The following is a 13,224-nucleotide window of genomic DNA, read 5'->3' as shown; positions in this document are numbered from 1 at the left end:
CAGTTTTTCGGAAAATTCAAGCAATGAAAAAGAAGTTTGTGTGGAATGATAAAGTACTTTCTTTTACTTATGCGCTATATTTTAAGTAAATGGTATAGAGATTCTCATGGCTGAAAAGAAGTTAGGAGGTTTGTGAGTGTTTCCACTCGGGTTGTGAGCTCTTCTTAGTCAAAGCCTCCACCTGAATCTAGAAATGCAATATAGATGCAGTTGTCTTCCTTACTTTACTTTAGGTTGTGTGTGTTTTAGCAAGTTAGTTTAATTTGTAGATGCAGCTTCTTCAGTTTTTCGAGGTTGTGTCAAGGCTGAAATTATGGGTTTATGTTTTGCTCTCGCCTGATTGTATAGTTAAATGTGACGTCCAAAATAGTGTGCAATCTTGTAACTCCTAAATTGATTTTTTTTTTTTTTTTTTACAGAATTTGGAGTATTTTAAAGGATTGTCGTTTTTTATTAAAAATAAATTTTGATATTTCTCTTATTTAAATTAAGCGGCAAGCAAATCTAATTGACTATTGCTTGACAAGAGAGTTTAAAAATTATGCTAATCCTTTTTCTTTAAGAGTAAGTATAAGCTAATTGGTTGCTATTAAAAATCTGTTTGAATTAAACAAGAAAAAAAGTAAAAGGCAACAGTGAACTGAACTATGGTTGAAACAAAAGAGACTGCCGGTTTAACTCTCCACGGTTTGTTCACTGCATGTTGGACACGTGTCGCACGTTCCCTTTCCTCTTACCCTTTTCTTTTGTCTTTTTCCCTTTCCTCCTTTTGTTTTTGAAATGCTAGGCTGAATACAGTTCTAACGGGGAAAAAAAAAGGAGTCTCAAAGCTCAATTATAACTACCGGACTGAATTAGGAAGCTGCCATTAAATTCAATGGAAATGAAGCATCTTTCCTCTATTGCCAACGACGTCATTTGTAGATGTGCCCAGTTAGTGTTCTCTCTCTCTCAGTTAGTGCTGAAATATATATATATATACGAAGTCGATTCATTATATAATATGAATTAAAATATTAGTTGACTTATATCTTACTCCTCCTATTTTATTTTATTTTATTTTAGGTGACGTACTTTAATTGAATATGAAGTTTAAGAAGAAGACTTTTGAAATTTGTGAGCGAAAATATGTAAAAGCTATCTAAAATTTAAAGATAAAAAATTATTTCTAAAAAGATAAGTAATTTTTTTTATACAATCTAAAGCAAGACACTAACCTACCTTATTATGTTCTTGAATTTGGATACATTTTAAGTGGTGTTACACTAGCAGCTAATTCAATGAATGCCTAGAGCATATTATAATAAAACTTTGAAGTCATTAACTACAATGAGCTAGGCTCAGTCATAAGATCAGAACCCGTAACCTTCAAATTCGGTACCTACTGACAAGGTTGAACAACCATCTGGAACTAGAGAAGTCTTATTCACTGCCAATATAATGTGAAAGAAAACAAATGAAAATCTATCAATTGAGCAAATTTCACCCCCGAATATCATGCTCAACTCATTTAATCTTCAATTTTGTGAAGAATAGTTTAGTCCTTCCTCTTGCAGATTCAACAAGTTCAGTTGAAATATATGAACATTTATTTTATTTGTTAGCGGATTTTTTCAACGAATAAACTGCCAGATACCTGAATATTTGGGATTTTTTTTTCCTCTATGAAACTTGGCTTAAAACTGTGTTGGTTTCCTTTTAGGCTGTCCTGTTTGGTTGCTTTTTCCTTGTAATTTTTGTCTGGCCTTGCTGTTTAGCTTGGTTTTTTATTTGAACGACTAAGCAAAGCTCAATTATCTACTTGTGGAAAATCTGAACACCCATAGTTAAGGTTAGATTGATACAATTCTGGTGCTTGATTATGATGAGAGCAAAAGAGTTGTCCTTGTTGTTTCTTAACTTTTGGCTTTCATTGTGCCCACTGCTCAGAGACGGAGCCCGGATTTCAAATTTATGAGTTCTGGATTTTAAAATGACGACTTCAACTGCTAATAACTGGGTTTTAAATTTTATATTTATACGTATTTAATATAATTTTTTTAACACAAATACAATGTTTGAGCAAAAGCTACTGGGTGCGGCCGAACCCGTAGTCGGGCTTCTAACTCTGCCCCTGATTGTGCCACAACAAATTATTCTGGTTATGTAATCAGCTCTGCTTTGATTTGAACTCTACGCAGCTGCATACAAAATTGTGAAAACTCACTTCACCTAGTGTGAATTTTCTGCAAGTTATTAGTAATAGATATTTCCTGTCAGGAAGTTGGACACCTCCGTGGATAAAATAGTACATGAATTTGAGGCTGGATGGGAGCCTGAAATGGAGGGATATTCGAGGAAGTTAGTGGAGTTTTGCTGTTCCAAAGCCCTCATTGATATGTGCAGTGAATTAGAAGAGACGATCGACGATGGTTCTTTTATCCGTTTCACTTTTGATATGATGCTGGCATGGGAAATGCCTACTTCAGCAGAAGAAGAGATACATGGAGTTAATGTCCTTAGCTTTTTTACCCATTAGCTTTCTCTTATTTACAGTCTTCACGTGTTTTATGCTTCCTGATTTAATCACATCATTTGTTTGTTTGAATCAATGAGAGTTCTTTTTTTTTTCTTTTTTTTGATAATTCCTTGTCAGCTGTAGCGGAAGTCCTAATATTTGTTGAATTTGAAGATGAGTCAGAATGAATGGTTCTAACTTCGTTTTTTTTAATTTTGTGTTGTCTCAATTAAAAAGCTTGCATCCCAATAATTCCTCCAGGTTGGATTCTGTAGGTAATTATTTTGGTGAATCTTTTTGGAATACTCGAGGGGAAATAAAACATTAACTGCACACTACTATTTAAGTACAGAGTAAATTTGAATATTATTGAGTAAGACATAATTGGTTTGAAAATGAATCATCTCAAGCCCGTCCTACGGAAATATTAGTATTTATAAAAGGATAGCTCGGTGCACAAGGCATCCCACGTTCATGCAGGATCCGAGGAAGGGCCGCATACTAATGTAAGCATTGGTGGCTGGTTCCACGACTCGAACCCGTGTCCTATAGGTCACACAAAGACAACTTTACCATTGCTCCAGGGTCCCCTACCAGACATTAGTATTTATATTCTGCATTAAATGTTACAAGTGTCATGCTTTTAGCCGATCAAAAAGCTTTGTTGATTATGTACTAGAATATTAAATCAAGCCAGATAGAAGCTTTTTCATTGTTACAGTTGGAACTCTAGTTAGAAGTTTGATGTATGCTTTATCTTGACATGATCTGCACCTTATATTACATGTCTTTTCTAAATACTACAGGAGTCGTTGGCGAACGAGAAAGAAAACGAAAAGGTGGTCTCTGAGATGCCTCAGGAACAAGATGACATCCCTTTGTTCTACTCGGATATCTTGCCGTTCCTTGTAAGAAATCTGGATCCTTGAGTTAGACCTGTGCTTTGTTACATTAGCAAATTGGAACAAGTAATTGATGCTTTACATATTTCTCTTTGGTTGCTTGTGTGTGTAGTAGTACAATGTTACCACTCAACTTATGATGATAACATACTTAGATGGAAGCTTGGACGTTATTAGTTTTCTTTCACTGCATTTTACTATCCTAACTGAAAGTGATTGGGTTCGCAGGTTAGCCATAAACCAAGTGCTGGAGAGGATGCTTTCTTGTGGCTGTCGACAATTGTACATTTAGTAGCTGATGTTGTTAATGGAAGATTCACTTTCGAGACTCTGACAGCGCCTACAGAAAATCGATTGCATTTTCCGGCTTATAACTTATTCTTGAAGGAGATCATAAAGTAATTGTCCTAGATCCTTGCTCTCCCTCTATTACTTGGTACAGTATTCTGGTGAAGCTGTAATTCCAAAATGGACTCACAACCAATGACAAATTAAAAGGACGCAATAGGTACAATATCGCTGGTTCCAAGCAGAGGCGGATGTAGTGTATAACGTACGGGTTCAACTGAACCCATAACTTTCAACGCGGAGTCAAAATTTGTATGTAAAAATTCACTAAAATTGCAAAAATAGTAGATATGAACCCATAACTTTAATAATATAATGGGTTCAATGTAAAAAACATTAAAATTGAACCCATATGATTTAAATCCTGGATCCGCCTCTAGTTCCAAGAATGGATTTTGAGATAAGAAGTGTACTTTAGAATTCTACCGTCATGAAGGAATTTCTAGCGAAGAAGATATTTCCAAAAGTTCTTACTTGCTAGGATCAAGAAGAGTTATTTATCTCAGTTTCAAGAGAATTTAGGTTATCCACCTGAATTCATTTTTTCTTCTTTTTTCGCTTTTATTGGGGAGGGGGCGGGGAGGTCGTGTGATGATGCTGTTGCTTAAAATGCAAATTTATAACAAAAGCAACCCGAAAATGGAGAATATTTCTTCTAGCAGAAAAATGTCATGTTTCTGAAATTGTTTCTCTAGGTCTCATCATTCTTGTTGCAATTTCTTGTGTCTGCGGACTTGCAATAGGTGCATAAAGCATTTGCAAAAGCAAGAAACTCCAACCGGTGTGGACATGGCAGATGACGAGGTTATACTACACGTAGAAGGAACTGCAAGTTCACAGAGAGTAGTGCGCCATATTGGAGGGGCAAGTTGGCCTGGTACTCTTGCCTTTCTTCTTGTTTTGCGTTGCTATGTGAACTAGGATTTCAAAGATTACTATATTCCCTAAGTTACTTCTATTTGTAGGTAGGCTGACACTAACAAACTATGCCCTTTACTTTGAGGAATCTGGAGTCATCTCTTATAAAGATGCTATTAAGCTCAATCTTTCAGAAGACTTCGAGCAGAGTATCAAACCTGCTGCTACAGGTCCATGGGGTGCTCCGCTTTTTGACAAGGCCATATTTTATGAATCTTCTGAATTGTAAGTATTTTCTCAGCATCCTATAACATGTTTTTAAGGCTTAAATTCTATGCACTCTGCACTTCCTTCAGGTTAGTATGGATAACATTGACTTGGCATTATTTATTTTAAACCTACTTCACGGATTTCTGCAAGAAGGCTAGTTTTGATTGTAATATACTGATTTAATGTGGGGTATTTCACAATTTGTTAGGAGCTTGTATATTTGCTAAATTGTGTATGTTTATATTGCTTCTGTTGCGGAAGCCAAATGTATATAGTGTGAATGAGTCACAACTACTATACCAAAAATTATGACAGCCACCAAATAATAAATAAGACAATAAAGCAACAATAAAAGGAACATCAGAATTTACGAGGTTCGGCCAATTTTGCCTACTTCCTCGGACACAACCAATATTTTATTCCACTCCAAAAATACAAGTGAAATAATACTAAAGAGAGAAGATACAAATGCCTTAAGAAGATAAGAAGGCAAATGAGAGGTGTATTTAAATCCTAAACATTAGGCCTCCTTTTATAAGGGAAAAATCCCAACAATTTTTTTCCCCAACCGATGTGGGAGTTTGACAACTTCAACAAATCTCCACCTTGGCAAAATTCTACATCTTCAATTTTCTCTTAATAACAAATTTTGGTTGTGTCTTCATCTTCAATCTTCAGTGTTCAACAATGTTGATCAAATCCAAACAATGTTGAAACTTGACTGCAGTCACCACTTTTGTCAGCATGTCAGCAGGATTCTCTGTAGTATGAATTTTCTTCACCGTGACTCCACCTTCTTCTATGATTTCTCGTACGAAATGATACCGAACATCAATGTGCTTCGTCCTTGCATGATAAACTTGGTTCTTCGCTAATTGAATAGCACTTTGACTATCACAAAAATTGTGATACCTTTTTGTTCAACACCAAGCTCCTTTAGCAATCCTTGAAGCCAAATTGCTTCCTTCACAGCCGCTGTAATAGCCATATACTCTGCCTCTGTTGTAGACAAAGCAACTGTTGACTGCAAAGTAGACTTCCAACTAACTGGTGCCTTTGCAAAAGTAAACACATAACCAGTAGTTGATCTTCGTTTGTCTAAATCACCCGCAAAATCTGAGTCACAATATCCAACTACAGACTGATTGTCTTCCTGCTTAAAAACTAACCCAACATCTACAGTATTATGAATATACCGTAGAATCCACTTCACAGCTTGCCAATGCTCCTTTCCGGGATTATGCATATATCTGCTAATAACTCCAACAGCTTGTGAAATGTCAGGCCTCGTACAGACCATTGCATACATCAAGCTACCAACAGCATTTGTGTATGGTACCTTTGACATATACTCTCGTTCAGCTTCATCCTTTGGCGACATAGTAGTACTTAGCTTAAAATATGGAGCAAGTGGAGTACTAACTGGCTTAGTCTTCTCATCTATGCCAAAACGTTGTAGTACTCTTTTCAAATATTCTTTCTGAGATAAACAGAGTTTCTTTGAACGTTTATCTCTTATTATCTCCATACCAAGAATTTTCTTTGCCTCACCCAGATCCTTCATCTCGAACTCCTTCAGTTGAGTCTTCAACTTATCAATTTCTTCCGAATTCTTGGAAGCTATCAACATATCATCAACATATAGGATAAGATATATAAAGGAACCATCTTTAAGCTTGCGCAAATACACACAATGATCGTATTTGCTTCTCTTGTACCCTTGCTTCAACATAAACTTGTCAAATCGCTTGTACCATTGTCTAGAAGATTGTTTCAATCCGTACAACGATTTTTCAATTTTGCACACCATATTTTCTTTTCCAGCAACTTTGAATCCTTCTGGCTGAGTCATGTAGATTTCCTCCTCCAAGTTTCCATGTAAAAACACAGTTTTTACATCCATCTGAACTAGTTCCAAATCCAATTGTGCTACCAAAGCCAACATAATTCTAATGGAGGAATGTTTTACAACGGGAGAAAACACTTCATTGTAATCAATTTCCTCCTTTTGAGCATATCCTTTGGCCACCAATCTTGCTTTGTAGCGAACATCTTCTTGGTTAGGAAATCCTTCTTTCTTTGCAAATACCCATTTGCATCCAATTGCTTTCTTTCCCTTCGGGAGATTGGCCAATCTCCATGTATGATTCTGATGAAGGGACTGTATTTCATCATTCATGGCAATCCTCCACTTATCTTCTTCTGAACTTTGGATTGCGTCTTTATAAGTGGTAGGAACATCATCAGCTACAATTGAGGTTGCACAAGCAACCGTCTCTATGAGACGAACAGGTTTCGTTATTGTCCTTTTTGGCCTGCTGGTTGCTATTGATTCAAGTTGTTGTTGAGGTTCCTGAGTTGGAATCTCCTCTACTGGCTCTCCTTCCAGAGGATAATCTTCATTTGTTTCCTCCTCTGCTTCTTGTGTAGGAAAAATAAATTTTCCCTCAAACTCCACCTGCTTAGAAGCACCTTCATTTTGTTTGGTATCTTCTGTTACCTTATTTACCATAGCAGATTCATCAAAGGTAACATCCCTGCTGAATATTACTTTCTTTGTCATAGGACACCATACGCGATATCCTTTGACTCCAGAAGTAATTCCCATAAAAATAGCCTTCTTTGCTCTTGGATCCAATTTTGACTCTGTCACATGATAATATGCAGTTGAGCCAAACACGTGCAAAGAGTCATAATCTACAGCAGGCTTTCCATACCATTTTTCAAATGGTGTCTTGCCATCAATAGCAACATATGGTAGACGATTAATAAGGTGGTATGCATATGTAATTGCCTCAGCCCAAAATTCTTTGCCTAAGCTAGCATTGGACAACATACACCGTACCTTCTCCAGCAAGGTCCGGTTCATACGTTCTGCCACTCCATTCTGTTGTGGTGTATGTCTGACAGTGAAGTGTCGGACGACGCCATTATTTTCAGAGACCTTATTAAAATGATCATTTTTGTATTCACCTCCATTGTTTGTGCGAATACACTTGATCCTCCTGCCTGTTTGATTCTCCACTATCATTTTCCATTTGAGAAAAATTCACAACACTTCATCTTTGCTCTTTATTGTATACACCCACACTCTTCGGGAAAAATGATCAACAAAGGTTACAAAATAGTGTTTCCCACCCAATGAAGGTGTTTTGGAAGGACTCCAAACATCAGAGTGTACATAATCCAAAATACCTTTAGTATTATGGATTGTTGTACCAAATTTAACCCTTGTCTGTTTCCTTTTGACACAATGCTCACAAAACTCCATGTTGCAAGCCTTTACTCCTTTTAACAATCTTTGATCTGATAAAGTTTTCAAGGATTTACCTCCAGCATGTCCCAAGCGCATGTGCCATAGCCTGGTTGCTTCTGCCTCTTTTTCGTTACTGGATGTTACTGTCGCTGTCCCAATAACTGTACTACCGCGATAACGGTACATGTTATTGTTCTTCCGATTGACCTTCATTACCACTAGTGCACCAGAGCATGCTCTCATCACTCCATTTTCTGCAATGATTTTGAACCCTTTTGATTCTAGGGCTCCCACAGAGATGAGATTCTTCTTCAAATCCGGTACATATCGAACATCTGTTAATGTTCTGATCATTTCATCATGGTTCCTTAATCGTATTGAACCAATGCCATATGAGGTAAGAGGGCTGTTATCCGCTGTGTGGATGACTCCATATTTTCATTCTTGAAAATCCACGAACCAGTCCATGTTGGGACACATATGATAGCTACAAGCCGAGTCCATCAGCCATATGTCTGCTGATGTTGATGGCTCTGTTGTAACTAATGAGAGGTCTGAATCATCACAACAACTACATTTGAATTCATAATGGTCTTTCCATTGTTATGTTTGGCCTTATTCTTCAACTTCGGACAGTCTTTCTTCTAGTGTCCCCTTTCTCGACAAAAGACACATTTATCTTTGCTGGGTCTAGATCTTGACTTGGATCTTCCCTTCTTTGTCCTCATTTGATTTTGAGGACGACCCCTCACAACCAGTGCTTCTCCTCCTCCGCCCTTTTGTTTTTCTCCCTTTCTTTGTTCATAGCTGTACAAAGCCGAACAAACTTCTCTGAGAGAAATTTCGTCATTCACATGGAGTAGAGTAGTTTCAAGGTGCTCGTACTCATCAGGAAGTGACCCCAACAACATCAAGGCCAAGTCACCATCATCAAAAGTTGCATCCATATTTTGCAAACCTGTGACCAACTTATTGAAACTGGTGATATGTTCGTTCATTGTGGTACCAGGAACATAGGTGAAGCGAAACAGCCTCTTCTTCATGTACAATTTATTTTGACTGTTTTTCTTCAAAAATTTATCCTCTAGTGCTTTCCATAATTTACTTGCAGAAGTTTCCTTTGTGTATGGATATTTCTGCTCTCTAGCAAGGTAGGATCGAATGGTACCGCAAGCAACATGGTTGATAATTCTCCAATTTTCTTCTCCAATAACATCTGGTCTTTTTTCTTCAATGGTAAGATCTAGCCCTTGATGAAAAAGGACATCTAGAACCTCACCTTGCCACATCTCAAAATGTCCTGACCCGTCAAAAATTTCTACCGCAAATTTCGCATTTGACACAATTCTTGTCATAAGCGAAGATGCCAATGATGACGTATTATTGACACTTGATGTAGATTCTTCTTGTTTATTGTCTCCCATCTTTGACACAAATATTATTTAATAGCTGACGACACAAATCAAGATTATTTCCTTTATGGTGTGGAAGATCAGACTAAGCTGCAACCACAGAGCATACTCAGACAGAACCTTGACTCAGTTACCAAGATAAATCTTTTCTGATATGGAAGATGAGACTATGCTGCAACCACAGAGCATACTTAGACAGTACCTTGACTCTGATACCAATTGTTGCAGAAGCCAAATGTATATAGTGTGAATGAGTCACAACTACTATACCAAAAATTATGACAGCCACCAAATAATAAATAAGACAATAAAGCAACAATAAAAGGAACACCAGAATTTACGAGGTTCGACCAATTTTGCTTACTTTCTCGGATACAACCAATATTTTATTCCACTCCAAAAATACAAGTGAAATAATACTAAAGAGAAGATACAAATGTCTTAAGAAGATAAGAAGGGAAATGAGAGGTGTATTTAAAACCTAAACATTAGGCCTCCTTTTATAAGGGAAAAATTCCAACAATTTTTCCCCCCAACAGATGTGGGAGTTTGACAACTTCAACAGCTTCAAGAACCATGTTTGTGCAAATGATGTCAATAGTAGAATGAGAATTTACTTTGGCTTATTTGTCAAAATTTAGGGAAGAATCGGTTGTCCTGGAATTCCCAGAAATGACAAGCTCAACAAGGCGAGACCACTGGCTTGCTCTAATAAAGGAGGTTATATTTTTACATCGGTTTTTACGGAAGTTTAAGGTTGATTCACCTTCAGGATCACGGGAGATGCACGCAAGAACAGTACTAGGGATTATAAGGCTTCATGCAGCTAGAGAAATGCTTAGGATCTCGCCACCCGTTCCCAAGAATTTTTTAATTTTTGATTTGCTCGATGAGTTGCCAAAGGGAGACTATGTGCTTGAAGAGCTTGCCGCGAGTTTGAAGAAAGCTGACACTGGACACTCATGTAGTGCTAGCTCAATCTTGAGAAGCCTGAATATCTCCCTGTCACTGGTTCCAAGTGAAGCGGCAAAAGAAATCGACGACAACAGCCGCCTCCCAGTCCAAAATGACAGCGTCTCATCATTGGAGAGTGCTATTGATCAAGCAAGAGAGGAAGCAAAGGAAATTGAAAAGGCCAAAGCTACTGTTGAGGAGCTCAAAGGGGAAGGAATGGGGAACAGTGTCCAGGTTCTTATGGTAAGTGCTGCCGGTTGATTCAAGAAAATGCATGCATATCATGTCTCCTATATAATTATAAATTTAGGGAAGGTGAAAGAGAGAAAAAACAGGTATTCATAACCAGTACTGAAGCTTGAGAACCATAGTTAGAACTTCGTATCACCTTATATTAATTGAAGATTTTCTGAATATGCATTTACACTAGGCTGATGCATTGTTTCAAAATAGCCTAACGAAATGTCCTTTTTATATATATTTTAATCTTTACTATTTAGGGTCTTCTCAAACCATTTGGGAGGTTAGTTCCTTATCTTCAAGAGGTGTTTTCATGGGAGAGACCATTATGTAGTTCCATTGCTATGTTGACTGCGCTTCTAGTTATTTACACGTAAGTATTTTAATTCCTTCTATATTATTTATCTTAGTTGAAGAAACTGGACTGAAAAATCTGGAAAAGACTAATGGATCGGATGTTTGCAAATATAGAGAGTGTGTTGGCAAAGCAATAGCAGCTCTCTTATTGGGGACGGTTGGTACAATGCTATGGGCAAGACAAAGAAGGATAGTAGAAAAGGCGAATAAAATAGTTATCTATACTGGATCTGATCAGACAACGATGGAAAGCATAGTGTCAGCACAACACGGACTAAGAAATGTCTATGACTTGGTTCAGAGCATGAACGTAATACTACTGAAAATCTGGTCCATATTGGTTTCAAAGGCTCCAAAGGTACCAACTGTTCTAGCTGATATTCGTTTAGGAAATTTCTCGAGATATAGCGAAAATGTTAATGGACTCATCTTTTGTAATTCTTTCCTAAACTTTGTCGTAACAGATGACCTGGATCCTTTACTAATTTTTGATGGGTGGTTACAGCATGCAGATTTGGTAATGGTGGCAATGGTTGGTGCAGCTGTAATATTAGCGGTGGTTCCTTTCAAGTTTATCCTTATGGCTTTGACATTGTGCCTCTTTGTGGCGACATCAAAGATTGGGAAATACATGCAAGATGAGAAAGTAGATCGGAGATTAAAGGAGTGGTGGGACTCTATACCCATCGTGCCAGTTGAATTTGTGGAAAAGTTACCTGATTCATAATATTGGAGGGATTCCATAGTCGGGGTATATCCCTTCCCTTTCATTTAAGTTTATATCAGGTCAAATTTTTTTTCCGTGCGTTTTGTGTTGGTTCGTTCTCTTAGTTTGATCACTTCTGGAAAATTTCATTCAGTATTGATCATGTGTGATCGCAGGGAACAGTGAAGACAATCCAATGATCAGGCACAAAAATTGGAACGACTTGTCAGGAAAGTTAAATATAATACTACTACAGTTTACACACACCTCGTGTATAAAGTCAGAAATACGGTGAAATTTGATACCTCCATGTTTGAAATTTGACACAAGCCAACCCTTCCCTCTCTCTAATGTTTCCTTTGATCTACGAGAATGAGATTACATAGACAGTGTTGGTAAAAGGAACTCTCTTACAGTTGTAGAGTACATTTGTGACTGCAAGAAGATTGAGGTTGAATGATTATTTAGCGCTCCCTGCACCCTTTGTAGAACTTTAATTGATTTATTTTACTTTTATGGATGTAATCTGAAAGCAGTGAGCAGAGTTCACTATGCTTAAATCACAGACTCTGAAATTATTTCTTGTGTCTGTATAATATATAGTTTTCAAGTTATATCATGGATGTGTTCGTGATATCATAACTATTCAAGTAAGTATTACTGCTATTCATATAGTACTCAAAAGTTTTGATATCATTATTACTCCTTCCGTCCCAGTTCACGTGAAGTATTTTCTTTTTGGTTCGTTCATAAAAGAATGACCGCTTTCTAAATTTGGAAACAATTTAGTTCAAGCTTACAATTCTACCGTTAATGAAGAACTTTTATAAGGGAGAAATTCCAAAATAGCCAGATTTACAACTGGTCGTTCAAAAATAGCCCAGTTTCAAAAGTAATCAAAATTTAGTCATATTTTATGTAAAGATAAATCTGAGCAAAAACACTGTTCAAAACCCGGAAAATACGCCAGTATATTATACTGGAGTTCCAGCATAAGTATGCTTGAACTCTAGCATATTATACTGGAGTTCCAGGATAAGTATGCTGGAACTCCAACATAAGTACACTAGGACTCCAGCATAATATACTGGAGTTCCAGCAAGTATAATTGTCCAGTATAATATACTGGAGTCAGCAAAGTATACCGGTCCAGCATAATATGCTGGAGTTCATACACAGGTGCACCGAACTCCAATATATTATGCTGGACCGGTATCTGTTGCAGCAAAATAATGGTTATGTTTCATTGACTTTGTAAACGCTGGCTATTTTTGAATGATCAGTCCGTAAACTGGCTATACCGTGCTATTTTTATCTTTTATAATCACACAAATATTTTGGGGCCCTTTTTGATTTGTTTATGACCACAAATTTTAAAAAATATTCATTTTTTCTTAAATTTCATGCACAGTCATAAATTAAAA

At 37.0% G+C, this 13,224-nt stretch overlaps 1 protein-coding gene across 3 annotated transcripts; it reads left to right on the top strand.

Annotated features, from left to right (window-relative positions):
* Positions 1-789: 789 nt before the first annotated feature.
* Positions 790-12,414, top strand: LOC107816105 (uncharacterized). Of its 3 annotated transcripts, none has more exons than XR_012700290.1 (11): positions 790-933; positions 2,260-2,488; positions 3,304-3,405; positions 3,628-3,797; positions 4,491-4,624; positions 4,713-4,890; positions 10,185-10,740; positions 10,998-11,110; positions 11,209-11,452; positions 11,600-11,880; positions 11,984-12,414. XR_012700290.1 is itself a non-coding variant. In XM_075233360.1 (11 exons), exons 1-10 carry the CDS (start codon positions 878-880, stop codon positions 11,819-11,821), a joined length of 2,004 nt encoding a protein of 667 aa, XP_075089461.1. In that variant the 5' UTR covers positions 790-877; the 3' UTR covers positions 11,822-11,845; positions 11,977-12,414. The 3 variants fall into 3 exon arrangements, 1 of the variants encoding a protein (XP_075089461.1); XR_012700289.1 differs by having other exon boundaries at positions 11,977-12,414; XM_075233360.1 differs by having other exon boundaries at positions 11,600-11,845; positions 11,977-12,414.
* Positions 12,415-13,224: the final 810 nt, after the last annotated feature.

This window comes from Nicotiana tabacum, chromosome 16, assembly GCF_000715075.1.
Source record: "Nicotiana tabacum cultivar K326 chromosome 16, ASM71507v2, whole genome shotgun sequence".
NCBI lineage: Eukaryota > Viridiplantae > Streptophyta > Magnoliopsida > Solanales > Solanaceae > Nicotiana > Nicotiana tabacum.
The sequence above is the reverse complement of the archived record's forward strand: the minus strand, read 5'-3'. Positions and strand labels throughout refer to the sequence as shown.